Here is a 25,681-nt window from a genome sequence, read left to right as displayed (position 1 = left end):
TGCCCAAGCCTTGGCTGGCATTTAGGGAGTGAATCAGTGGATAGAAGCTCACTCTCTCCCACTTTTCCTCTCCTTCTCTCTTTCAAATAAAATGAAAACAGTTAAAATTAATTGAAAAATAAATCCTTGCTCCCTCTAATGAAGACTTGGGGGCATGTTTGCTCCTAATTCTTTAATCTCACTATGAAAATCTTTTCTCTATTCCTCTAAACCCTTCACAGGGCACAGGTTAGTAGATGGGGGCTCTCAGACTACATTTTATATGATTCCACCTCTTCCAAGAATGTTTAAAAAGGGTTGGGTCACTCAAGGCTTCTGCCTGGCTTAATTTTCACTTATTGTCTCCCTTTTCACTCCCATACAGTCTGCCTCATTGTTAACAGATACAGACTTAGAGGTCAGGAATATCTGGTCCTTTTCTTACATCCCAGACCTTCAGTGACTGAAGGCAATAATCTACAAGTCTTATCTTTTACAAAAACAAGTCTTTTGTTCCTTTATCTCTTTCTATCTAGGTCATAGCTTAACTTGTGGCTTAAATTTCTCTGGACAAACTCCAATTTCCAATATCTTTAATAATCACAAATCCCATAACCAATTGCAGGACTCCCAGGGAATACAGTGTTGACCTATCCAAAGTAGAGAGAGAACCTCCTGGAAAGAATGCAGGGACTATCAACATTTCATAGTTACCTATGTTACTATTTAAGAACTCACATTAATAGAAACATTTGTTTCATCTGGCCTACAGCCATCATCTTACCTTTTTGATCTCTGTTTACTTCCATTAAGATGCATATGAACTCCCCTTTTTCAGAGATTTTATCTCTCCCCACTATGATCTAATTATGTCCAGGATAAGCAATTCTTAAATCCTTCATACCAGGCCTTCTTTTCTAGTGGGGCCTTGGTTCAGGATAGTGTGTGTCACCTGCATGGCAATAGCCTGGTATAACAGATACAGGCAGGGCCCTAGACCTGAGCATTACTGCTCATGGGATCAGGTAGACAGAAGAAGATTCTGAGAGTGTGGATATGGATTTATATATTTGAATTCAGCAAGGCCTTTGCTGCCTTCATATTTTTGCTACCTCATAGATTTCTCAAACAAGCATAACAATAAACTAAAGTGCCAAGAGAGTGATTCAGAGGTAGCCTGAGGGAGCTGGGAGGGGCTCCATAGAAGGCTGGCAAGAAATAATGATGGGCAAAAGAGAAGGGATGCAAACCATGGCCTGAGCGGTGGTAATAGTGGTGGTCATGGTGATGGTGGAGAGACGGTGGGTTAATGTGGGCAAAAATTAGAATACAGGAGGGTTAACAGGATGGAATCATCCTGGAAATCATGTGGACCAGGCCGTGCCAAAGCCTCTCAGATTTCCGAATTTAGTCTCCTTTGCCATCAAGAAATCTAGTTTGGAGTTGTCACTTTTTGACACCCTTCACACAACTTCAGTCTTTCCCCTGGTGAGACCATCCTCTACACAGTGGTTCCCCTCATGCTCTCCCCAGCTATTCTCGCAGTTCAGCATTCCACCAAGACCTCACCACCATTCAACTTTAGTTCTACTTGGAGGATGAAAACAGGAGTCTTTTGTCTTTCCTACCTGCTATCTCCCTAGACCACCACGGCCAGATATGTTTCACTGGTCACAGGAAGTGCTTTCAGGTCAGCACAAGAAGGGGAAAAAACCTGGTAAAGGGACACATAGGGAAAAGAGAAGAGAAACCGCAAAGAGTAGAAGGAGGACTAAGAAAGAATATACATACCACTAGTGTAAATGAACCAAAAGAGTGGGAATAAGAAAAGCAGAAAAGGAGAAAGAAGGAAGGAATGAAAAGTAAAATGGGCTGGAATTGAGTGTTTTTTTTTTTGTTTTTTTTTTTTTTTTTACAGTGCTGAGGTACAGTAGAACAGTGTGTCCCTGGCAAAGCTGAAACACTGGGCTCTGGCCAAGTGGTTCCATGCTAGTGACCTTTAGATAGCTAACCATGTCTGCTCAGCAGAGACTAAATGGGTAAATAAATAAATAAATTTTAAAGACAAAAAAAAAGAAGAAAAAATAAAAAGGACATGAGGAAAAACAGCTCAGTAACGGGGAGCTGATCAAAGGCCCCTTGTCCCTCACTATGGCCTGCGGGTAGCTCTCTGTTCCAACCTACAACACCCCCCACCACCACCACTTCCCCGCCCCAGCTTCCTAGAGGGAGGGAGTAGGGATGATGATACAGACTGATAACTCCAGAACCTTCCCTCCTCTCTGCCACCAGCAAGGCTCAATGAAACAGAAGAAAGCAACCAGCAGGTCTGATGAGGAGAGGACCTCAGGAACAGGAGATGGACCCCAGACTATAACCAAGAACTCCTATATCAACTCACAGAATGGCCTGGGTTGCCAGATGGTAGGTGACTTTAGGGTGGCAGAAGAAACCCCGGGGTCACTCATTGATTTCCACACCTCTTTCCAAGACTCACTGGTGAGTGCTTATACTTACCATAAATCTTTTCTGCTGCTCGTTGTCACCTATAATTCCAAACTTCTCTGCCTTTTTTCTCAGGTTGTTTTCAAACCACCACTTCACCAAGTGGCTATTGTTCTTCTGGAACATCTGTTCCCTCAGAGTAGTTGGAGTTTCCTTCCTTCATCCTTCAAGGTGCAGACAGCACCAGACTGTGATGTCTTAGAAATTTTGTTAAAAGGAATTCCAACATGGAAGAGAGAAATCTTTTAACTGGACTACTCCTAGAGTCCATATCCCATTTCCCATTTCCCCAGCTCATCTTCAGCTTGTCAGTTCTGAAAAGAAACCAGGACTCCAAAGCTCCAGGCAGAGGAAGCACAAACAAAGACTCAAGTTTGGTTTCTCATGGTTTGTTCCTGGTTAAGATTATGGCTTTGAATTTTTGTAATTGTGGAGCCTATGGGGGCATTTCTTATTTAAAGAAGAGTCCACATTCTTAAATATTACTTAAAATCTCTATTTTCAGGAGCATCAAAATTCAAGTAAGAGTGAAAGTTATTTTCTGTCCCCTCCCCACCAGCAGCTCCCATAAAGCTAAGTTAATTTCTAGAACAAGTTGTCCTTCATCTCTAGTAGTAGCCATAGCACATTATGAGCAGTAAGTAGACTATTACAGAAGTCTATTTCTTCAACCCTTACCTTGTCCAAGGAAAACACTGAGGCCTTTTTCCTACTGTATATCCATCACAGTCCAATCCTCTTTCTCATCATTTAAGTCATCTCAAAACTTTTAAAACTTTAGGACTAGGGGGACAGAATGGGACACAATATTTCGATGTCTCAAACAGGAGAGGTCTATTGATGGAAATTATTACAGAAGTCACAAAGCTCTGGGTTCCAATATGAGTTGCACTATTTTCTGGTTTATGAAACCGGGCCTCTGTTTCTTCATGTATAAAGTGAGAATAATACGACTTAGTGAACATGTTTATTTTGAGGATTAGGTGCCTATTGTAAGTTTAACACAGGAACCAGCACACAGAGGAAGCTTTATGTTTTCTGTATGGTGATATTTTTCCTCTACCAAAGTTAGGGAATCTTTTCTCCTTCAAGGGCCAATTGGATATTTATGACACCATTCATTGGTATACAAAATGATTAACTCAAAATTAGCTTGCCATAGATTGATTGAATTTCCAATCCCACCTGTGGGTGCCTTGGCAGAGTCAGACCAAATGATTTTGCAGACTTTATATGGCCCATGGGCCAGAAATTCTCCACCCCTGCTGGTAAGCAATGAACTTTAGCTTCAGATGTGACCATAGAGTTAACACCACAAGTGCAGGTCTCTTGATTTTATGTTGTCTTCCTTAAGAGTACAGTGTTTCTAACTGGGGTAATCCCAAAAGCTATCAACAAACTTTAACTTGCCATGACTTCAAATTTTAAACTCTTTGATGACTAATTCCATTTAAATTTTCCCTTTAACCACTCCAGTTGAACTCTACAGTCACCCATATTCAATACCTTAGCATTATCATTGCCATGGTTTTCATCTTCCACTATATTCCGTTGTCAAATAGCTCTGTTAATTCTACTTTCGTGACAACCCCACCCATTCTGCATGCTCCAGGTATTTCTCCTTCTCCTCTCCCTATAATCTGACTCATAGAGGTTCCTATTCTTTCTCTAAGTATATCCTGCACACTGTTGCTAGAACAAGGTTTCAGAAGTATTATTTTAAGAAAAAGTATAGGTATATTCAATTCCTACAACAACCTTTTGAGGTGTTTATCTCCATAATACAGATGGGGGAAGCAAAGCTCAGACAATCTATTTAGTATCAAATAACTAATAAATTATAAGTGATAAAACAAATGATACATGTAACAGTAAAATTCTAGTATAGTGGCTTTATAAATTTCCTTGCAGTTTTAGAGCTTTTAACTTTAAAACCTGTAGGAGTAGCTATGCTAGAAGCCATTGTAATCTTCATGAAGCAATAAACAGTGAATTGTATTCTCACAACTGATAGGGACTTAGATTATGTGAATCACAGGACACAGTTTTCTTTCTTATCTCCAGTTGTATTTTTCAGTTTGCCACAGGGTCTGATATAAAAATACATTGTGTCCAATTTTAATATAGTTTCCCTAAAGTTTAATGAATTTATTTTTAAGTGTTGCTTACAATTTTATCATACCAGGTAGGATCTTGATTCAACACACGTTAACTGGATAGGCCTACTACATGCAAATCTCGGTAGAAGACACAAAGGTATAGGAAAGAGACCTTCAACCATCCTCCCCTCTCAGAAAGCAAGTGCCATAAGGCAAGAAGTATATGAGAGGCAGTAGAGTGTAGTGGTTAAATGCACAGACTCTGAAGCCAGACTACCTACCTGAGATTGAATTCTGGCTCCAACATTAGGCCTTTATATGAAAACACTGTGGCTTGGTGTGAGCAGAAGGCAGTGATAAAAACCATATGATTAGAGCACTTGATATGGGAAGGGTACTCACAAAAGTTTAGTGCTAGAGTACAACCATGCCAGAAGGCCAGCCAAAAGGTCTTGGACTTTATTCGGAAGATCAAACCTAATGTTGCAACCCACTGATGTGTCAAAAGTAATCTGTTACCCATAAGAGTTAAAGTACCAATGTTTGCAAATGATTTACCTAGAAAGAAAATCAAGTAGACTCAGGGTTGTCCTCTAATAAGACCACCTTTGTTAACCAGTTTTCTGATGTGCTTTCTTAAGTAGGAAAGTGAATGGAGTTACAAGCTGGCTCACTGAGAGCTACATAAAACGCTCACCCTTATCTAGTCTTACACTTTCTTTTAAATTCAATAATGGGCGACCATGATTTTAAGGACTTGGAAGTTTGCAGTCCCCTGTGATTTTATTTTTCATTTTACACTTAGGTACATTCATTCTTAGGAAAAAGGCAAATGTAGATAAATAAATGAAGTCTTGCCCTTCTACATTTACTTTCTACCTGAGACTATGAATGTTTCTATTAATAAGATCAGAAAAGAACATGGTGCCATTTCATAGAAAATGCTCAAAGAATGAATATGTGTTGCATAGATTTTTTTAAAATAAATGCCATTATCAGTTGGACTAGTTAGAAGGAGATTGCAAACCACAATGCCTTGTTGGGTGTAGTATCTGGTCCTGGTTGACTTCATCAGTGGTTTCAAATAAGTTAAAGAGACATTTTGAATCAAACCTGATAGTATGGCACAGAAGCTGACAGATTACTTCTTTTTTTGAGATGTATTTTATGTGTTTGAAAGGCAGAGTTACAGAGAGAAAAAGAAAAACACAGAGGGAAAGAGCTTCTATCTGCTCATCTGCTGGTTCACACACCAAATGGCCACAACTGCCTGGGCTGGGCCAGGCCATAGTCAGGAGCCTAGAATTCCATCCAGGTCTCCCAAATTGGTAGCAGGGTTCCAAGCACTTGGGCCATCTTTTATTGCTTTCCTAGGCACATCAGCAGGGAGTTAGATCAACAATGGACCAACAGGGACTCAATCTGACACCTATATGGGACACCCGTGCTGCAGACAGTGGCTTAACCCATTGTGCCACAGCGCTTTCCCCACTGCACTTCACTTCTGTCAGCTTTCCCTCCCTCACTTAAAAAAATGGAATCATCACTGAATGATTTTAAAACTCTTAAAGTAATTACGTAAATGCCTATTGGCATCATTCAAAATATTCAAGTCAGTTAAAATGTTTGATTTCATTAATCATAGTCTTATAAAATACTCTGTATAATATGTTTAAAAACTACAGTGAATATGCTTCACATACTGGGATAATTTGTTTTGGGGTATGCGAGGATCTGAGTATGTCTATTAGAAGATATTGCGCATGTGACTGTTACCTATTTACATGTAACATGTCAGAAAAAGGGTTGACAACTGCTCTTATGATCAGTAGGAAGTCATTAGTGGCCTGTAAGCAGATTGAAGCATGATCAGTAGGTTTAGGATAATGATTCCATCAGAGTATGTGTGCAAGTCAGATTAGTGTAGGAAGAGAACCAGGAATTAGGGAGTCCAGTTAGAAGACTGACTGCTGTAACAGTCCAAGTATAATGGTCTAATTTAGGAAAATAATGAAGAAATTTGTGAAACTTGGGGTGGCATTAAGTTGAACTATATGAAATGACTGTAGACAGACAACTCTTTTTGTTTTACAGAAATGAGGATTGTGGCCAGCACCGCGGCTCAATAGGCTAATACTCTGCCTTGCGGCGCCGGCACACCGGGTTCTAGTCCCGGTCGGGGCACCGGATTCTTTCCCAGTTGCCCCTCTTCCAGGCCAGCTCTCTGCTGTGGCCAGGGAGTGCAGTGGAGGATGGCCTAAGTGCTTGGGCCCTGCACCCCATGGGAGACCAGGAGAAATACCTGGCTCCTGGCTTTGGATCAGCGCGGTGCGCTGGCCATGGTGCGCCGGCCATGACGGCCATTGGAGGGTGAACCAGCGGTAAAGGAAGACCTTTCTCTCTGTCTCTCTCTCTCACTGTCCACTCTGCCTGTCAAAAAAAGAAAAAAAAAGAAAGAAATGAGGATTGTGTATGGCTTAACCTAACAGGATTCAGGACTGGACAATTGACCTATTGTGAGGAGAAAGGGAAGGGAATGTGTTAAGAATGATTAGTATTTCAAGTCTTGGTGACTGAGAGGATAGGACTGATTATAAGATAATAATAATTATAACTGCTACTGATATCTTTCAAATTTTTATTATGTGCCAATCACCATTTAAGTGCTTTGCATGTATTAAGCCATTTAATCCTCAGAACAACTACATAACGTAAGTACTGTGTTTGCACCATTTCACAGAGGAGGAAACTGACATATAAATACATTAAGTAACTTCAACAAAGTCATGTGTGACTAAATCTAAGAGAATGGATTCAAACCCAGGTAGTCTGGCACCAGCTCCCCAAGTCAACTCTTTGTTACTCCTGTCTTTATATAGATACTCTAGAGGTGACTGTCATAATGAACAAGAGAGTAGGGAACATGGAACACTGGGGATTCCTTAGCCACCTTTTCATGTTCTTTTTTTTTAAGATTTATTTATTTTATTTGAAAGGCAGAGTTACAGAGAGGCAGAGGCAGAGAGAGAGAGAGAGTCAGGTTTTCCATCCGCTGGTTTACTCCCCAATTGAACACAACAGCCAGAGCTGTGCCGATCCGAAGCCAGGAGCCAGGAGCTTCTTCCTGGTCTCCCACATGGGTGCAGGGACCCAAGGACTTGGGCCATCTTCTTCTGCTTTCCCAGGCCATAGCAGAGAGCTAGATCTGAAGTGGAGCAGCCAGGACTCAAACTCACACCCATATGGGATGCTGGCACTGCAGGCGACGGATTTACTGGCTACGGCATAGCACTAGCTCCCAAACTTTTGTTTTATAATAATTATTTTAATTTGCAAAAGTGGTCCATGGTCATTGAATTCAGTATAGAAATTTAAAGAAGAAAATGATGAAGGCAAGCTTAAGTCCACTTCTTAGAGATAATTTGTGTATCTTTTCAGATGTTTTCTATATCTATAAAATTTATGTTTCCATATCAATACATCATGCATAGTTTGTGGCTTTTTTTACAAAAATGAAATCATACAATGCATGTTAACTTTCAACTTACTTTTTTCATTTAATGCACTTTGGGCATATCTCCATATTATTACATAGATCTTCTGTCATCAGTGCTGGCACTTCTTTTCATAGTATGATGATAGCATTTTTCAAAATCAATGTTCTTTTAGTGGGCACTTACGTTTTTCCAATTATCTGCTATGATAAGCAATACCATTTTTATCTATCTGCCTATCTACCTACCTATTTATCTCTGTCTATCCACTCATGCTGATGTTTCTATAGGATCGAGTCTTAGCAGTAGAGTTTCTCAAACATATTTAAGATATTCATTAATTTGTCCAATTATGCTATCCAAATATCTGCCAATTAACATTTCCACTAGCAGTATATGAAAGAGTATCTTTTCCCCATATTCTCTTCCTGATCCTAACTGAGTACATGTCCAGAGGATCAAAATCAAGGAAGAAGGAAAGAGCTAGAGTCTGGGTCCCATGAAGAACAACTGAAAGATGTGAGACTATTTAGCCTGAGAAAGAAAGCTCAAGATAACATAATTGTGGTTTCCACATCACCAAAGGCAGAGGAGACCTACCTAATGAAAATGTTCCCAAAGAAAGCAGAAACTTTACAAAAGCAGATGTCCATCTATTCATCAAAAGATATCACTTTTTAACAAATGTATTCTGGGATATAATGCTCTATCTCTGAGAAAAGCAATCTCCCTGTTATTGGAAGAACACCAGAAGGAATCAAATTATTACCTAACAGGATTATGAAAATGTAAGTAGAATTAGAGAAACTTGGCTATCTTTGTCCTGCTGAGAGGATTAGAGACCACAACTTTGAAGTGGGAAATAGAAGGGGACCTAAGAGGTTTCCTTCACAACCATAATTCCACTACTTCTTGGATAAACCTGGACCCCTAATACTGTTATTAGGGGATGACAAATTTCTATGTAAACCTATTCATGTGGAGCCTATCATCCTAAGAGAAAAGACACACAAAGTTAGATCTGCTCTGCTTCTCCAAGAGACAAATAGGCATGTCCTCCACGGTGCAGAAACCCCTCACCAACTTCTCCTAGATTTTTCCCTAGGCTGGGGATCCTGGGATAATTTACAGGCCAAAGGACCATATTGAAGGAGTATAAAATTCATCATCTCTACAGAAAGGAAGAGAGATGACAGCCTGATTCTTTAAATGAGGAGTGCAGCTTTGTCAATGGTTAGTTCTGTGACCTTGGATGAAGTGCCTTCATTACTCTAGACTTCATTTCTTCCATCTATACAGAGAAGGGATTGGACTGCATATTCTCTATTTCTTTCTTTCTAATGATGATATTCTATGAAGCTATGTGTCTTTGTGTCGTGATCCTCCTTTATCCTTATGTGATGTGCTTTTCCAACCACTGTTGGTCCATTCACTGCATTGTGTTGGATTTCTCCTTACTCTTTCCACCATTAGGCTATAGGCTTTTTGGTCTAGCACATGGTCTGACACTTAGCTGGCACTGCAGTCAGTGTGTTGAACTCCAATTCATTATAACACTACATCTACAATTCTTATTCTTCAAACAAAGTCGAAAATTGATGTTAAAGAGCACAAGAGGATTCTAATCTTAGCCTTCATTCCTTTTCTCCCTGAGCCCCTCATAAATGAATAAGGGGACATCAGTGAGACAATGCAGCAGCTCTGACAAAGAAAGGGCTCCTTACCTCCTCTGACATATTTGCTGCTTCTTTTCCTGACTTCCTCTGGCAGTTTGAGCCCCGATTTTTTCCATTCTAAGCTTCCTGGGGAGTCATCTGGGAGCTAATTTCTGGGGGGTTCTTATTAGTGTCTCTCTCGGGCCTGCCCTGTAAACTGCATTCCTGCCAAGCAATTCATGTCTTCTATGGAGACTAATCTTTTCTACACATTTTCCTTGCTAAAACCAAGAGTATTCTGTCTGTATTATCTTTCCTGGCTCAGTATCCACAAAGCCTAGCCTCAGGATTCCTGTTAGGAGATATTGGCCAAAACATGTCCTTGCCCCCTTAATTTTCTTGAGACTCCAGATGTGAAGCAAATGGTAACAGTAACACGGTTCCCTATACTTTGGTATCTGGCTGGAGAGATTGGCCAGCTGGGGGAGATTTCATTTATATTTAGACTTGTTCCAACCACAAAATTAACAGAAGAATAAATAAAGATGGAAGGGAAGAGATTAGAGAGCACAATTTGGTGAGAGAAACATTTCAAGTTTGTTTGCTTTCCAATTTTGGAGTCTGGCCCATCTTACCTAAATAGTAACCCTCTCCCACATAGCCCTGAATAATGCACAGTGGGAGGAGGACCAAAAGCACATCACAATGAAGTCTAGGCTCCACCTGTCTCCCACTGCAAAACTGGAGGTAGGGGCTTAAGACAGAGTAAGGCAGCACCAGGACCAGGAGAGGGAGATCATTCAGCTGTTAACTTCCTCTGCCTGCACAGCATTTAAACCTTTGAGCAGGAAGGAGGATCTTGCGGAATAGTCTTAAGGGAAGATACTATTATTTGTGCCATCATATTTAAATTCCTGGATGGTCAGCTCTAGAAGATATTTCAAAAATCATCTAGTCTGGAGTTGTTGGTTGGTTGAGCTTGAGCAGTGTTTCATTCACATGAAATCTTACATGGTATCAAAAATCTACAAGAGAAAAGCAAAGCTGCTTTGCAAGAGGGAGCATATGAACAAAGAGCCACCTTCTCAGTCTCACTTTGCTTCCTTAAAGGCCTTCTGAAGTAGTTCCCCAGGGCTCCAAGGAATATATTTTGAAAAATAGCAATCTAGTCCAACTCTTTGATGTTGTAGATGAGAAAACTGGGGCCAAAAGTCAAATTTGGTCGATTTTCAGCTTTAAAACCCAGATCTCCTGATTGCTAATGCAGGAATCTTTTATGATTCCATGATGCATCTTTTCAAATGTACCTTTAAATTCCTGTAGTGTAGGATATTTTTCCCATTATTACAAGAATGAAAACTGAGTTGGCCCCAGGTAACTGACTTTTCAGGTAACACTGCAGTGATGCGTTTTATGGTCTATACAGAGGCAGTGGAACAATTTCCGATCACAAAAATTGGTCAATAAAATCAACAGGTATTGTCAAGAGAAATTATATTTCTAGCCTTGAATCAGAAAAAAATTGGTTAATTATAAATTAATTGGTTTAACAAATCCTCTAGAGGGAGGTTATGTTAAACAGGAAGCCTGGAGAATCATTATGCCACGAAAAAAGCAGAGGATCTAGGAAAATCTAAGCAGCACTAAAGTTTAAAGTACTCCCAAACTGAAGTCATTAGAAAAAATGCTTCTAATAGGCAGAGATGGTCTGAATAAAATGTATATATTAAATTATTGGGCCGGCGCCGCGGCTCACTAGGCTAATCTTCCGCCTTGCGGCGCCGGCACACCGGGTTCTAGTCCCGGTCGGGGCACCGGATTCTGTCCCGGTTGCCCCTCTTCCAGGCCAGCCCTCTGCTGTGGCCAGGGAGTGCAGTGGAGGATGGCCCAGGTGCTTGGGCCCTGCACCCCATGGGAGACCAGGAAAAGCACCTGGCTCCTGGCTCCTGCCATCGGATCAGCGCGGTGCGCCGGCCGCAGCGCGCCGACCGCGGCGGCCATTGGAGGGTGAACCAACGGCAAAGGAAGACCTTTCTCTCTGTCTCTCTCACTGTCCACTCTGCCTGTCAAAAAAAAAAAAAATTATTGACCTCGTTTTTGACAGGGTCCTTACACAATTAGCTTCTTATTAACAATCTGGCTTTACAAGAAGCGATATTCCCTCTTTGCATGCTGTCTTCTATGTTAAGTTCTCACTTCGCTCTGTTCTTTCACTGGGCAATTATATCCTCTGCTATAGCTTCAACTCCCCCTCATAACCAATGATTCTCAGTTCTGTAGCACTAGTTTAGGCTTCTTTTCTTCTTTAGTTCCAAACCTAAAGATCTTATTTTCTACTAATTTATATCTTCACCTGGAGACCCCATATGAACATCAAACTCAACTTGCTGAAAACAGTGGAATATTTAAGTGTTCCAGCCAGAAGCAGATGGCACACTCAAAATAGTATAATTTGAGCCAGACTACTTTACAATGAAGCTTTTTACAGAGGTGTTATTTGCAAAGCTGATAGATGGGAACAATAATGGATAGTGCAGTCTGTCAAGATAATAGTCCATGTACTTTATCACCCCCAGGGGAGGAGTAGGAGAAGGAGCAGTTGTTAAAATCTCGATAGAGAGACAGTTCTGTAGAATTGGCCACCTGGAAAAGAGTAGTGGTTTTCAGTCAAGAGGCTCAAAAAATACAAGATAAGTTCTTAGAGAGGAAGCCAATGGAATAATAATGTTTACTTCACTGTCTTTATCCAGTTTTGTGATGGTGCCTCCTGTTGGCTGAACCCAGAAGGTGCAAGAGCCTTGAAGATGAAATTCATCATTGGTCTCCTGAGAGTAGATTTTGAGGAACAAATGGAAGATATCTGGCCCATGTGTGTTTGCAGGTATGTGTATGTGCACATGTTTATATATGTAAAAATATATGTGTTTGTCACTGGGTACATGCTTCCCACGTAGGATCTCTGTCCTTAATGTGTTCTACTATGAAACTTAAAAAACAACACTACCAGTCGAACAATACCCTATACCTTGTGTGGTTGTGTGAGTGCAGCCTGTTGAAATCCCTGCTTAGTATATACTAAGTTGATTTTCAGTATATGAAGGTAATTGAAAATGAAATTCGATGAAGGGCGGGATGGGAGAGGGAGTGGGAGAGAGGAGGGCCATGGGAGGGAGGGAGGTTGGGTGGTGGGAAGCCACAACAATACAAAAGTTGCACTTTGTAAATTCACATTTATTAAATAAAAAATAACTATATAACAAACAAAAAAAAAGAAAAAAAAAGAACTTAATACTTTACCCTTTTAGTATTTTTTATGTTCTACTTAAAACTATTGGTTGAACTCTGTAATTAATACACAATTACTCTTAGGTGTTTAATGCTATAACTAGTACTCAAATAGTATTTTACACTTTGTGTTTCTGTGTGGGTGCAAACTGTTGAAATATTTACTTAATATATGCTAAATTGATCTTCTGTATATAAAGATAATTGAAAACTAATCTTGATGTGAATGGAATGGGAGAGGGAGTGGGAGAGGAGAGTGTTGTGGGTGGGATGGAAGTTATGGGGGGGCTATTGTAATCCATAAGCTGTACTTTGGAAATTTATCTTCATTAAATAAAATAAAATGTAAATATAAAAAATGTGTTTGTGCACATGTGTGTGTGTTGTTCCCTCTGATACACATTCTTGCCCCTAAACCTACATCAAAAAGACATTATAGGGGCTGTCACTGTGGCATAGTGGGTTAAGCCTCCATCTGTGCTGCTGGTATCTCTTATGGGCACTGGTTTGATTCCGGGCTGTTCCACTTCTGATCCAGCTCTCTGCTAATGTGCTTGGGAAAGCAGTAGAAGATGCCCCAAGTACTTGGGTCCCTGCACCACATGGGAGACCTGGAAGAAGCTCCCGGGTCCTGGCTTCGATCTGGCCCAGCTCCGGCTATTGTGGCCACTGGGGAGTAAACCAGTAGATGGAAGATCTTTCTCTCTCTGTCTCTCCCTCTCTCTGTAATTCTGCCTTTCAAATAAAATAAATAAGTCTTTTTAAAAAAAGACATTATACATGGAATAGATTTCAGGCAAGGCATTACCTGTATCAAGGCACTCAAAGGAAATATACAGTTATCCAAAAGAGTTTCCATGAAGTAGTATTCCTACATGATGTTAATATGCATTCTATGAAAAATGCATCCTGTAATTATATGTTTGAAAAATTATTCAGTGAAATAAAGTTTGAGAGTGTACTGTGTTTGTGACTTCTGAGCATTGTTACTATTCTCATGTGTATCATACATTTCTAAGAGAAACGTATAATATTAAAAATTTGTTGAAATCATTTGGCTTCAAAATCCCTTTTTGCAGATGATATCATGGAACTAATGTTCTGAAGAACACACTTTGAAAAATACTTGTCAAGTCTAATCCTCCTTTTTGACAACAAAATTTGAGGTGAGCAGAAGACAAAGAAGTTTCTTTAAGGTTCCAGGTTGTCGAAGCAGTAGGACCAATTTGCAGGTCTGGAACTCAGAAATTTGTGGTTCACTGCTATTTGCACCACCTCACATTCCGTGAGTAGCTTCCCTTCACAATAACATAGCACTAATTTATGCTCTGTGACTATCTAAACTTTTTTGGATGCTGTTTTTATTTGTGCTTTATGCTGTCTCTTGAGATAACAATTACATACTATTACTATTTTCTGTGTAAAAAAACCATTTTATTTCCTTTCCCTTAAAATGATCTCATTTGAGGTTTAAGAAAAGATATTTGAAGTTCTTATATTAGATTTGGTGAACAAGCCTATTTTCTTTGGTCTTCACTTCTTCATAGTCTCTGTCTTTTCAACACGAAAGCACATGTAACAAAGGTTTAGGAGACTCTGATCTAGTCTGAGTTCTGCAAATGAAAAGCAGATTGATCATAAGAAAGTTGCATTTTTGGCTTTCAATTACTTGATCTGAAAAATTACAGAGGCAGGACCTGAAAATAGCAGAGAATATGCTCAGATGCTTTCTAAGAATATGTGGTTTAGGCTTATTTCTTAGATTACATATAATATTCTCAATGTAGTTGTTCCTTTTCTTTACAAAACAGCAGCATAGTGGTAGGAAGTGGAGGTCTATGTTGTTTACTTCCAATCATCATCTTTGAAAACAACTAAAGATGACTCATTTCAAACCCATCATTGTACAGATACAATGTCTGGTGCTTTTTAAAGTTTATTTGGTTTTCCTGGAAATGGCATGTATGAGAGAGAGAGAGAGAGAGAATCTTTCATTCTCTGGTACACTCTCCTAAATCCCTAAATGCCTGCAACATTTGGGGCTGTACAGGCAAAAAGCAGGATTCTGAGACTCAATCCAAGTCTCCTATGTAAGTATCCATGATCCAGGTACCTGCGCCATTACCTGCTGCCTTCAACGTGCATATCAGTAGGAAGCTAGAAACAGAAACAGATCCAGGACTTGAACCTGAACACTTTGATATGAGATATGGGCATCCCAAGAATTGCATGAAATGCTCATTCCACAAAAGCTTCTAAAGAATTGTCTTTTACTTGTTGCTGTGAAAGCTCATATGCCATCTTTCTGTGCTTTCACATAGAAACCTCACAATTTATCCTTGTAAACTGACTATTTTGCTACTTCAAAGGGTTGGTTTTAAGGAGCAAATCTTATTCCACATAATTAATAGAGATACTAGGATGAGCTCCAAACAACAGAATAATGTGAATAGTTTTTATATAAAATGTAAAAATAATATTTCTACTAATTTTTATTCTGAAAATTTTCAAATGTACATAAAAGTGAAAAGCCACTGAACATCTCAACCGCTTCACTCAGATTAGTCAATTTCCAACATTTTAGGCACTTTTGTGCTCGCTCTCTTGCTGTCTATAGATATGTAAAATACAGTTACATGCATAGATGTAAATATTTAGCATTTTTATGAACCATTTTTAATTTTTTTAAAGAATTATTTTATTTATTTGAAAGACAGAGTTACTGAGAGGTAGAGCCAGAAAGAGAGATCTTCCATTCTGTTGGCTCACTCTCCAAATGATCGAAACGGCCAGAAAAAAGCTGATCTGAAGGCAGGAGCCAGGAATTTCTTCCAGGTCTCCCACACAGGTGCAGTGGCCCAAGGAGTTGGGCCATCTTAAACTGCTTTCTTAGGCCATAGCATTGAGCTGGATCAGAAGAGGAGCAACTGGGACATGAACCGGGACATGATCCCATATGGGATGCCGGCACTGCAGGCTGGGTCTTTAACCCACTGCAACACAGTGCCGGCCTGAACCATTTTTAAAGATTTATTCATTTATTTGATACACAGAGTTACAGAGAGGCAGATGCAGAGAATCTTCCATCTACTGGTTCTATCCCAAATGGCTACAATGACCGGCACTGTGCCGAACTTTAGCCAGAAGCCAAGAGCTTCCTCTGGGTGTCACATGTGGGTGCAAGGGCCCAAGCACTCAGGCCATCCTCCACTGCCTTCCCAGTCCATACAGAGAGCTTGATTGGAAATGAAGCAGCTGGGACTCAAACCAGCACTCATATGGGATGCTGGTACTGTAGGCGGCGGCTTTACCCTATGCCACAGTGCCAGCTTCACATTTTGCATTTTCACCAGCAAGGTTTGGATGTTCCAGGTGCTCCTCCACATCCTTGCATTTCTTGTTATTTCACTTTTTTAATGTTAGCTTTTCTAGTAGTTTGTCTTGGTATTTCATTGTGGATTTACTTTATTTAAAATTTATAATGATTAGTTATGTTGAACAATTTTTTCTGCACTTACTGATCATTTGTATATGTGTTCTTTGAAGTGCCTTTTATAATCTGTGGCCTATGAGGCTGTTTTGTGTTGTTGTTGAGTTATGAAAGTTTTATATATATTCTGTGTGTTACTTGACAATTATAGTTATCGCAAATATATTCTCTCAATCTGTGGCTTGATTTTCTATTTTTTTATTTAAACATTTTTTGCATTTTGTACATGCACACAAGTGGATTAGTAAACCATCTGCTTACCATCATAAGATTCTTTTGTTTCTTTTTTATCTGTTTGATGTTTCTTTTAAACTGACATAATAATTGCACATATTTATAGAATATAATGTAACAATCCAATACATGTATACAATGTGTAATGATCAAATAAGATTGTTATTTCCATTTCCTTATCATTTCTTTGTGTTTTGTGCATAGAACTCATCTCTTCTCGTTCTTCATAAAATATATCATAGGCTTTGCAAGTAATGGTCATCCTGATGTGTGTAGAACACTAGAATTTATTCCCCCTCCCTGTGTTTTCAGACATACCTGCTATCCAATTTCCCTTCTCAGCCTGTGGTAATGAATTTTCTATCCCCTTCTTTGAAATCAACATTTTTAACTATATGAGTAAGAACATGTAGAATTTTTGCATCTGGCTTATTTAATATAACACAATGTTCTCTAGTTCCATCCACTTTCCTACAAATATTAAGACTTAATAATATTCTATAAAAGCAAAAATTCTTGATTTGAGTCAAGTTAAAATTTATTTTTTTCCTTTGTGCCTTATTTAAAAGTCTCTTGCTTGACCAAAGTTCAGTGTATTTTTTCTCCTTTAATATCTTCTAGAAGCTTTTTTTTTTTAGCTATTTATCTTGCATTTAGGAGTATGATCCATTTCTGGTTAAACTTTGTATATGGGGTAAAGTAAGGGCTAGTATTCTTTTTCACATAGGAACATACCATTTTCCCATTACAATTTGCTTGAAATATTATTTCCTTGCTCCACTGAATTGTCTTGGCATCTCACTCAAAAATCAATTTATCATTTAATTGTGGATGTGTCTTTTTTTTTTACAGGCAGAGTGGACAATGAGAGAGAGACAGAAAGAAAGGTCTTTCTTTGCCGTTGGTTCACCCTCTAATGGCCGCCGCGCCTGGCACGATGCGGCCGGCGCACTGTGCTGATCCGAAGGCAGGAGCCAGGTACTTATCCTGGTCTCCCATGGGGTGCAGGGCCCAAGCACTTGGGCCATCCTCCACTGCACTCCCTGGCCACAGCAGAGAGCTGGCCTGGAAGAGGGGCAACCGGGACAGAATCCGGCGCCCCGTCCGGAACTAGAACCCGGTGTGCTGGCGCCACAAGGCAGAGGATTAGCCTAGTGAGCCATGGCGCCGGCCTGTGGATGTGTCTTTGAACTCTCTGTTCTGTCCATCTTTATGTTAATACTAGATGCTTGATTAAAAAAAAAAAAAAAAAAAACAAACCCTTTCCATGTGTCCAGGCCAGTTTAACTCCTTTTATTACTTTTTAAAAATTCATATAAATGGAACAAATGATACTTCCCACCAAATTCTCTGTCCCTCCCTCACTCACATCCTTCCTCCTTCTTTTCTTATTTTTTTTTTTTTAATTTTCACAATGATGTACTTCCAATTGAATTCACATTAATTTAATTAATATTTAATTTAATTAATTTGATGAATAATCACAAGCATAACCCTCCACTAAATACAGAATTCAGTAAGAGTATTTGGTATTTTTTGCCTTTTGGATGATAGCTATTTTAACTAGGGTGAGGTAAAACTTCATTGTGTATTTTCTTTGCATTTCCATGATGGCTAATGATCTAGAGTTATAGAGAGAGGAGGAGGAAGGGGAGGAGGAGAAGAGAGAGAGAGAGAGAGAGAGACCTTCTATTTGCTGGTTCACTCCCTAAATGGCCACAATTGCTGGGGCTGGATCAGACCAAAGCCAGGAGCCAAGAGCTTCTTCCCACGTGGGAGCTGGGGCCCAAGGACTTGGACTATCCTCTACTGCTTCCCCAGGAGCATTAGCAGGGAGCTGGATCAGAAGTGGAGCAGCCGGGTCTTGAACCTAACTCATATTGGATACTGGTATTGCAGGTGGAGGCTTAACCTGCTGTGCCACAATGCCAGCCCCTCTAAGCATCTTTTTATGTGTCTGTTGGTCATTTGTATTTCATCATTTGGAAAATGTCTGCCTTAACCATTTCATAACTAGATTGCTTGCTTTGTTGTTGTTGAGTTTCTTGAATTCATTTTATATGGTGAATATTAATCCTTTATCAGCAAATTTGCTATTTTTCTCCCATTCTGTCAGGTTGCCTCTTCACATTGTTGAGTGTTTCCTTCACTGTTGTAAATGCTTCTTGATGTAATCCCATTTGTCTGTTTTTGCCTTTATTGTCTGTGCTTCTGGGGTTTTATTTATTTATTTATTTATTTTGACAGGTAGAGTTAGACAGTGAAAGAGAGAGAGACAGAGAGAAAGGTCTTCCTTTTCTGTTGGTTCACCCCCCAAATGGCTGCTATGGCCAGCACGCTGTGGCCGGCGCGCTGCATCGATCCGGAGCAAGGAGCCAGGTGCTTCTCCTGGTCTCCCATGCCGGTGCAGGGCTCAAGCACTTGGGCCATCCTCCACTGCCTTCCCGGGCCACAGCAGAGAGCTGGCCTGGAAGAGGAGCAACCGGGACAGAATCCGGTGCCCCAACCAGGACTAGAACCCAGGGTGCCGGCGCTGCAGGTGGAGAATTAACCTAGTGAGCCGTGGCGCTGGCCGCTTCTGGGTTTTATTTAAGAATTCTTTGCCTATGCCAAGTTTTGTGGTGTTCCCTTATGTTTTATTCTAGTAACTTGGTGGTTTTGAGTCTTAGATTTAGATCCCAGATTCACTGTGAGTGATTTTTGTATATGATATAAGATAGGAATGATTAATGTTGCTTCATAATAAGTTTTAAAACGAAGGCATTCTAACATTTTTTAAAAGTTACAGAAAAGAGGGAGAGACAGAAAGAGGGATAGAGATAGATATATATATAGAGAGAGAGAGACTATGACACAACATTTTTGTCCAAATTAGTTTTTTGTTATTCTATGTCCCTTTCATTTTCATATAAATTTTGGAATTAGTTTGTAATTTCTACCCACCTGAAAAAAAGCCTGTTAATATTTTTATAGAGATTGTGTTATGTCTACATGTTAATTTTGGAAAAATAAATATCCTGATAATATTAAACCATGAATATGAAATAGCTCTCACTGAATATAGCTTTCCTTAACTTCTCTAAACAATGTTTTTCAGTCTGTGTATTTTTTCATATATTTTGATAAATTTTCCCTAAGTGTTTCATTTGGTCACATATTGTAAATTATCCTATTTTAATTTTATCTTTTGTTGGTAACTTATAGAAATATAACTGATTTCTATATATTTATGTTGTATCATGTCCTAAAGTCATTTATCAGTTCTAATAGTTATGGCTTTTTTTAGGAGATCCATAGGATTTGTTTGATGATTATGTTATCTGTGAGGAAATATAGTTTACATTTACTTTTCTAATCAATATAAATTTTTATTTCTTTTGACAGATGCTATTTGTTAGGATTTCCAGAACAAAGTTAAATAGAAGTGGTGATGAGAAATCCTTGAATCATTACTTAGTATAATGGGGAAAACATTGTGGTTTTCAAAATTAAGTGGGATATTAGATCAACATATTTGTAGTTCCCATTTATTAGGTTAAATAAGTTCTCTTGTATTCCTAATATTTTAATCATGAGAATTTTTATCTTGATGGGTGAACATTCTATTTATCAAACCATGTCATTCATGTCATTATGAATAAGTTTTGGATAATTTTCAGCATCTATTGAAATGATCAAGTGGTTGTCTTTTCTATTAGTTTAGTCAATTATAGTAAGTTCACTAAACCTTTATTGATATATAATTCATATATCACAAAATCTACTCTTGCAAATTATAAAATTAATTGCTTTTTCAGTATATTCACAGAAATGTGGAACCATCACCACTGTCTAATTTTAAACATTTTCATTACTGTGCAAAGAAGCCCTAAATTATTAGCAGTCATTTCCAGTCAATTTTAATTCCCTAGCCCTAGGGAACTGCCAATTTGCTTTCTGTCTCTATGGATTTGTCTATAACAGATTATTAAAATGAAGGGAATAATGTAATATGTGATGTTTTGTGACTTATCTCTATCACTTAGAATATGATTTCATCCATGTTATATTATATATAAGTTCTTCTTTAACATTCCAGGTCAGATGTCTTAGTCTTCTTTGTATGCCATAACAAAATACCATAGTTTGGGTGACTTAGACAGTAGACATGCATTTCTCCCAGTTTGAGAGACTGAGAAATCGAAGATCAAGCTTCTGATGGGTCCGAGAGTGAGCCCTGTCGCTTGTTTTTAGCTGGCTGTTTTCTCTCTGATCTCTCTTCCCTTTCTTAAAAGAACATTAATCCATCATGGTGGTCCAACCCTCAACGCTCCTGAGCTCATCTAAACTTTATTAACCTCCAAAGTTCCCATATGCAAATTCCCTCAATTTGGTGTTAGAGTTTCGACATATGAATGTGAGGGAACTCAAACATTCAGTCTATGACAAGATATAATGTTAAATTATATGTGTATATTATATGTGCTTACCCATTCAGCAATTGATGGCTATTTGGGTTGGCTCCACATTTGAATTACTATGAATACTGTTGATATGAAGCACAATGTACAAATTTTTGTATGGATGCATATTTTCATTTCTCTTATCTCTAAGATTAGATTTGTTGGATCATATGTTAAATTGATACTCAACGTTTTAAGAAATTCCAAAATGTTTTCCAAAGTGATTATACCATTTCATATTCACACTAAAAGTGTATGATGATCACAATTTTACTTTTGTTAAAAAAAAGATTTATTTATTTATTTGAAAGTCAGAGTGAGAGAGAGAGAGAGAGAGAGAGAGAGAGGGAAAATCTTCCAACTGGTGGTTCACTGCCCAAATGACCGCAATGCCTGGGTGGGGCTGGGCCAGGCCAAACCTGGAAGCCAGGAGCTTTTGTGAATAAACATAGCTTCAATTCTTCCTCACCAAGCTGCACATCTTTCATTAATTTCTTTTTGCTTATTTTCTCTGGCTAGAACATTTATTACAATGTTCAATAGTAGTGCTGAGAATGGTTATCTTTTTCTTGCCTTTGATATTGGAGAGAAAGCATTCAGTATGCCACTTTTCAGTATTGTGTTAGATGTGTATTTCATAGATGTCTTTTTTAAAGTTGAGGAAGCTCCTTATTATTCCTATATTTTTTTCAATGTTTCTATCGTGAAGGAGTAATATATTTTGTCAAATTATTTTCTGAGTCTTTTGGACCTAATAATTTTTCTTTATTTAATTATTATGGTAATTATATTAATTGATTTTCATCTATTAATCCCATCTTGAAATCCTGGAATAAAATCTACTTTGTCATGGTTTATAGTACTTTTTAGACATTGCTAAGTTTGCTTTTCTAGTTTTTGTTTTAGCATATTTGTGTCTGTGATCACAACAGATATGGACCTCTAGTTTTCTTTCCTTATGATGCCATTTTCTGGTTTTGATACCAGGGCAATACTTGCTCATAGAATTAGTGGAGATGTGATCCCTTACATTCATTTTTCAGAGGAAATTAGTGTCATTTAGTTTGTTAAAGGTATTAGTGTTGATTCTATTTAAATATTTTATAGAATTCACCAGTAAAGCCATCTGGGTCTGTGATTTTCTTTGCAAGAACTTTTAAAACTTTAATTATTATTCAATCTATTCAGATAATCTATCCTTCTTTCATCTATTTTACTTGAATGGTTCCAGAAATTTTTTCCATTTTGTCTAAGTTCTCTGATTTGTGGGCTTACAGTTCTTCATAGTATTCTCTCTTTTCTTTTAACAGGTAGAGTGGACAGTGAGAGAGAGAGAGACAGAGAGAAAGGTCTTCCTTTGCTGTTGGTTCACCCTCCAATGGCCGCCGCGGCCAGCGCGCTGCGGCCGGCGCACCACGCTGATCCGATGGCAGGCGCCAGGTACTTATCCTGGTCTCCCATGGGGTGCAGGGCCCAAGCACTTGGGCCATCCTCCACTGCACTCCCTGGCCACAGCAGAGAGCTGGCCTGGAAGAGGGGCAACCGGGACAGAATCCGGCGCCCCGACCGGGACTAGAACCCGGTGTGCCGGCGCCGCAAGGCGGAGGATTAGCCTAGTGAGCCATGGCGCCGGCTCATAGTATTCTCTTAATAATCCTTTTTATTTTATAAGATTGGTGATGTCTCTTATTTCATTCTTTATTTTAGTAATACTAGTTTTTTTTATCTTACAAAATACCTTATCTATGACCATGGTATTACATTCAGAATTGTTTCTGAGCAAGGAACTCACTTTACAGCAAATGAACGAGCAATGGAGCCCTGCTGATTGAACTCACTGGACTTAACCATATTCCCACCGTCTTCAAAGTAGCTGGCTTAATAGAATGGCTTAGTGATTATTTGAAGATGCAGTTACAGCTACACCTAGGTTATATTACCTTGTAGATCTGGGGAAAGATTCTCCAGAAGGCTGTAAACAACCAGAATCAGCATTCACTATACAATGTTATTTCTCCCATAACCAGGATTCATGTGTATAGGAATCAAAGGTCAGAAATGGGAGTAGCCCCATTCACTATTACCCCAATGAACAATAGCAAAATTTTTGATTCCTGGTCCCACAACCTCATTTTCTACTTGCATAGAGGTCTTAGTTCTCAAAGGAAGAATGCATCTACCAAGAGACAATGATTCCATTTAAATAGAATTTAAGACTGTCACCTGCCCATTTTGGGCCACGTATGCCTCTAAATCAAAAAGTAAAGAATTACTGTGCTGGCTGAGATGACTGAAACTGACCATCAAGGAGAGATTAGACTACTATGCCACAATGGAGGTAAGAAAGAACATTTCTGGAATACAGGACATCCTTTAAGTATCACCATGCCCTGTGAATGGAAACCCAATCAGAGTAGGATTATGACCTAAGGCCTAGACCCTTCAAGAATGTTGATTTAGATTACTCTACAAGGTAAAGACCTATAATGATCTGAAGTGCTTGATGATGCAAAGGGAATACAGAATAGGTAGTGGAAGAAAATAGTTATAAATAGCAGTGATGACCATATGACTAGTTACAGAAACAACTCTAACTTTCATGATTATTTCCATGTTATTTTGTTATGAATAAGTTCCTGTGTGTATTAAGCCAATATTTTTGGTTTTATTTTATTCATGTAATGTAAGAATATTGACCTTATATCATAGTATTTAACGTGGTTAAATTTGTATGATAATATTTACATTATGGGATATCAAAGAAAATAGTAAACAACACTCGAGGACTTTACCTCTTTTACTGGGGAAGGGGTTAGTGCATAGTGCATTTTTACTGTATAAAAATATTTATACCACATTAGACAGAATATTGCATTATGTTTTGGAAAGAATTTGGGTCCTGAACTCTTGCAGATATTTAAACCCCTAAGTTATGGGTTGATAATGTAGACTTAATCCAACTATATTGTTTAGGAGGTGAGCCTGGTGGGCGATCCTTAACTCAATGGCGGCATGTTTTTGGAAGGTAGATCTTCTGAGAAGATTGGTTATATAATTCTGGGTCAGGCCCACATGCTCTTTTATTTATTTATTTGAAACTCAGAGTTACATAGAGAGAGAAGCAGAGGCAAAGAGAGAAAGAGAGAGAGAGAGAGAGAGAGAGAGAGAGAGAGAGAGAGAGGTCTTCCATCCACTGGTTCACACCTCAGTTGGCTGCAATGGTTGGAGCTGCGCCGATCAGAAGTCAGGAGCCAGGAGCTTCTTCCAGGTCTCCCATGTGGGTGTAGGGGCCCAAGGACTTGGGCCATCTTCTACTGCTGTCCCAGGCCATGGCAGAAAGCTGCATCAGAAGTGGAGCAGCCAGGACTCAAATCGGTGCTCACATGGGAAGCCGGCACTGCAGGTGGCGGCCTTACCCGCTATGCCACAGCACCAGCCCCCTCTTCATCTACTTTCTTGCTCATCATATGATCACACCTCTTCATGTTGCCCACTGTTCTGATCCTCTGGCCCTACCAGATGGCCAAACCAATGACACCTGCCCAGTCTTGAACTGTAAACTTCCAAATCCATGTGCCAAAATAAATATCCTTCTTTTATGAGTACATTCTTTAAGCTGCTTTGTTATAATGACAAAAAGCTAATACTCATGACCTTATTTTATCTTTATTTTGCTGTTCAATAAGGTTTGAGATGGTTTTTATGAGTGTTAGATTGACAAAGCATGGATTTGTGATAGTTAATTTTATGTGTCAATTTCACTGGGTCATGGGGTGTCCAGATATTTGGCCAAAAATTATCCTGCTTGTGTCTGTGAGGATGTTTCTGGATGAGATTACCATTTGAATTGATTGAATATGTAAGACAGATTCCCCTTGCTAATATCGGTGAGCCTCATCCAATCAGTTGAAGGCCTGAATAGAATAAAATGGCTGAGTAAAAGGGAACTCTTTCTGTGTGACTCCTTTAGAATGCAACCACAGCCACAGGCTCTCCTAGGTCTGCAGATTGCTGACTGCAGATCTTGGAAATCATCAGCTTCCATAATTGTGTGAACCAATTTTCTTACCTCTCTCTTTCTCTCACTCTTGCTCTCGCTCTCACCCTCACTCTCTCATCTGTCATTCTATCTATCTAGTCATCCACCCTGCTAGTTAAGTTACTATGTTTTTTTATTTACGTATTTGGAAAAATTGACCATTACAACCTAAAACTTTCTTTATGTGTAGATGATTTGATTACTAATACAATCGTTTCACTGTTATGGGTCTATCCCATTTTTCATCACTTCTTTTGTCAATTATAGTAGTTTTGTCTTCTAGATATTATTCCATTTAATCTAATTTATTTAATTTCATGGCATGTGATTGTTCATAGTGTTCATTTATAATCATTATTTCTACAAGATCAATAGTCATTTCATTTATTTATTTTTGTTGTTGAGTCTCCTGTTTTTCTTGTTCATTCTAGCAAAAAAGTCTATCAATTTTGCTGATCT

At 38.9% G+C, this 25,681-nt stretch overlaps 1 protein-coding gene across 1 annotated transcript in view; it reads left to right on the top strand.

Annotated features, from left to right (window-relative positions):
• The first annotated feature begins 2,220 nt into the window (after positions 1 to 2,220).
• The window catches only part of LOC149119629 (uncharacterized), a 44,018-nt gene continuing 20,557 nt past the window's right edge, over positions 2,221 to 25,681 (top strand). The window contains exons 1-3 of the mRNA XM_089323937.1: positions 2,221 to 2,478; positions 12,483 to 12,613; positions 14,097 to 14,302. Coding sequence (XP_089180063.1) covers positions 2,221 to 2,478; positions 12,483 to 12,613; positions 14,097 to 14,100 — 393 coding nt within the window. The 3' untranslated portion in view covers positions 14,101 to 14,302. The remainder of the gene's footprint in view (positions 2,479 to 12,482; positions 12,614 to 14,096; positions 14,303 to 25,681) is intronic.

The sequence above is a fragment of the Oryctolagus cuniculus genome, chromosome X, assembly GCF_051225735.1.
Source record: "Oryctolagus cuniculus isolate XC-2025 breed Fujian yellow rabbit chromosome X, ASM5122573v1, whole genome shotgun sequence".
Lineage (NCBI taxonomy): Eukaryota > Metazoa > Chordata > Mammalia > Lagomorpha > Leporidae > Oryctolagus > Oryctolagus cuniculus.
The sequence above is the reverse complement of the archived record's forward strand: the minus strand, read 5'-3'. Positions and strand labels throughout refer to the sequence as shown.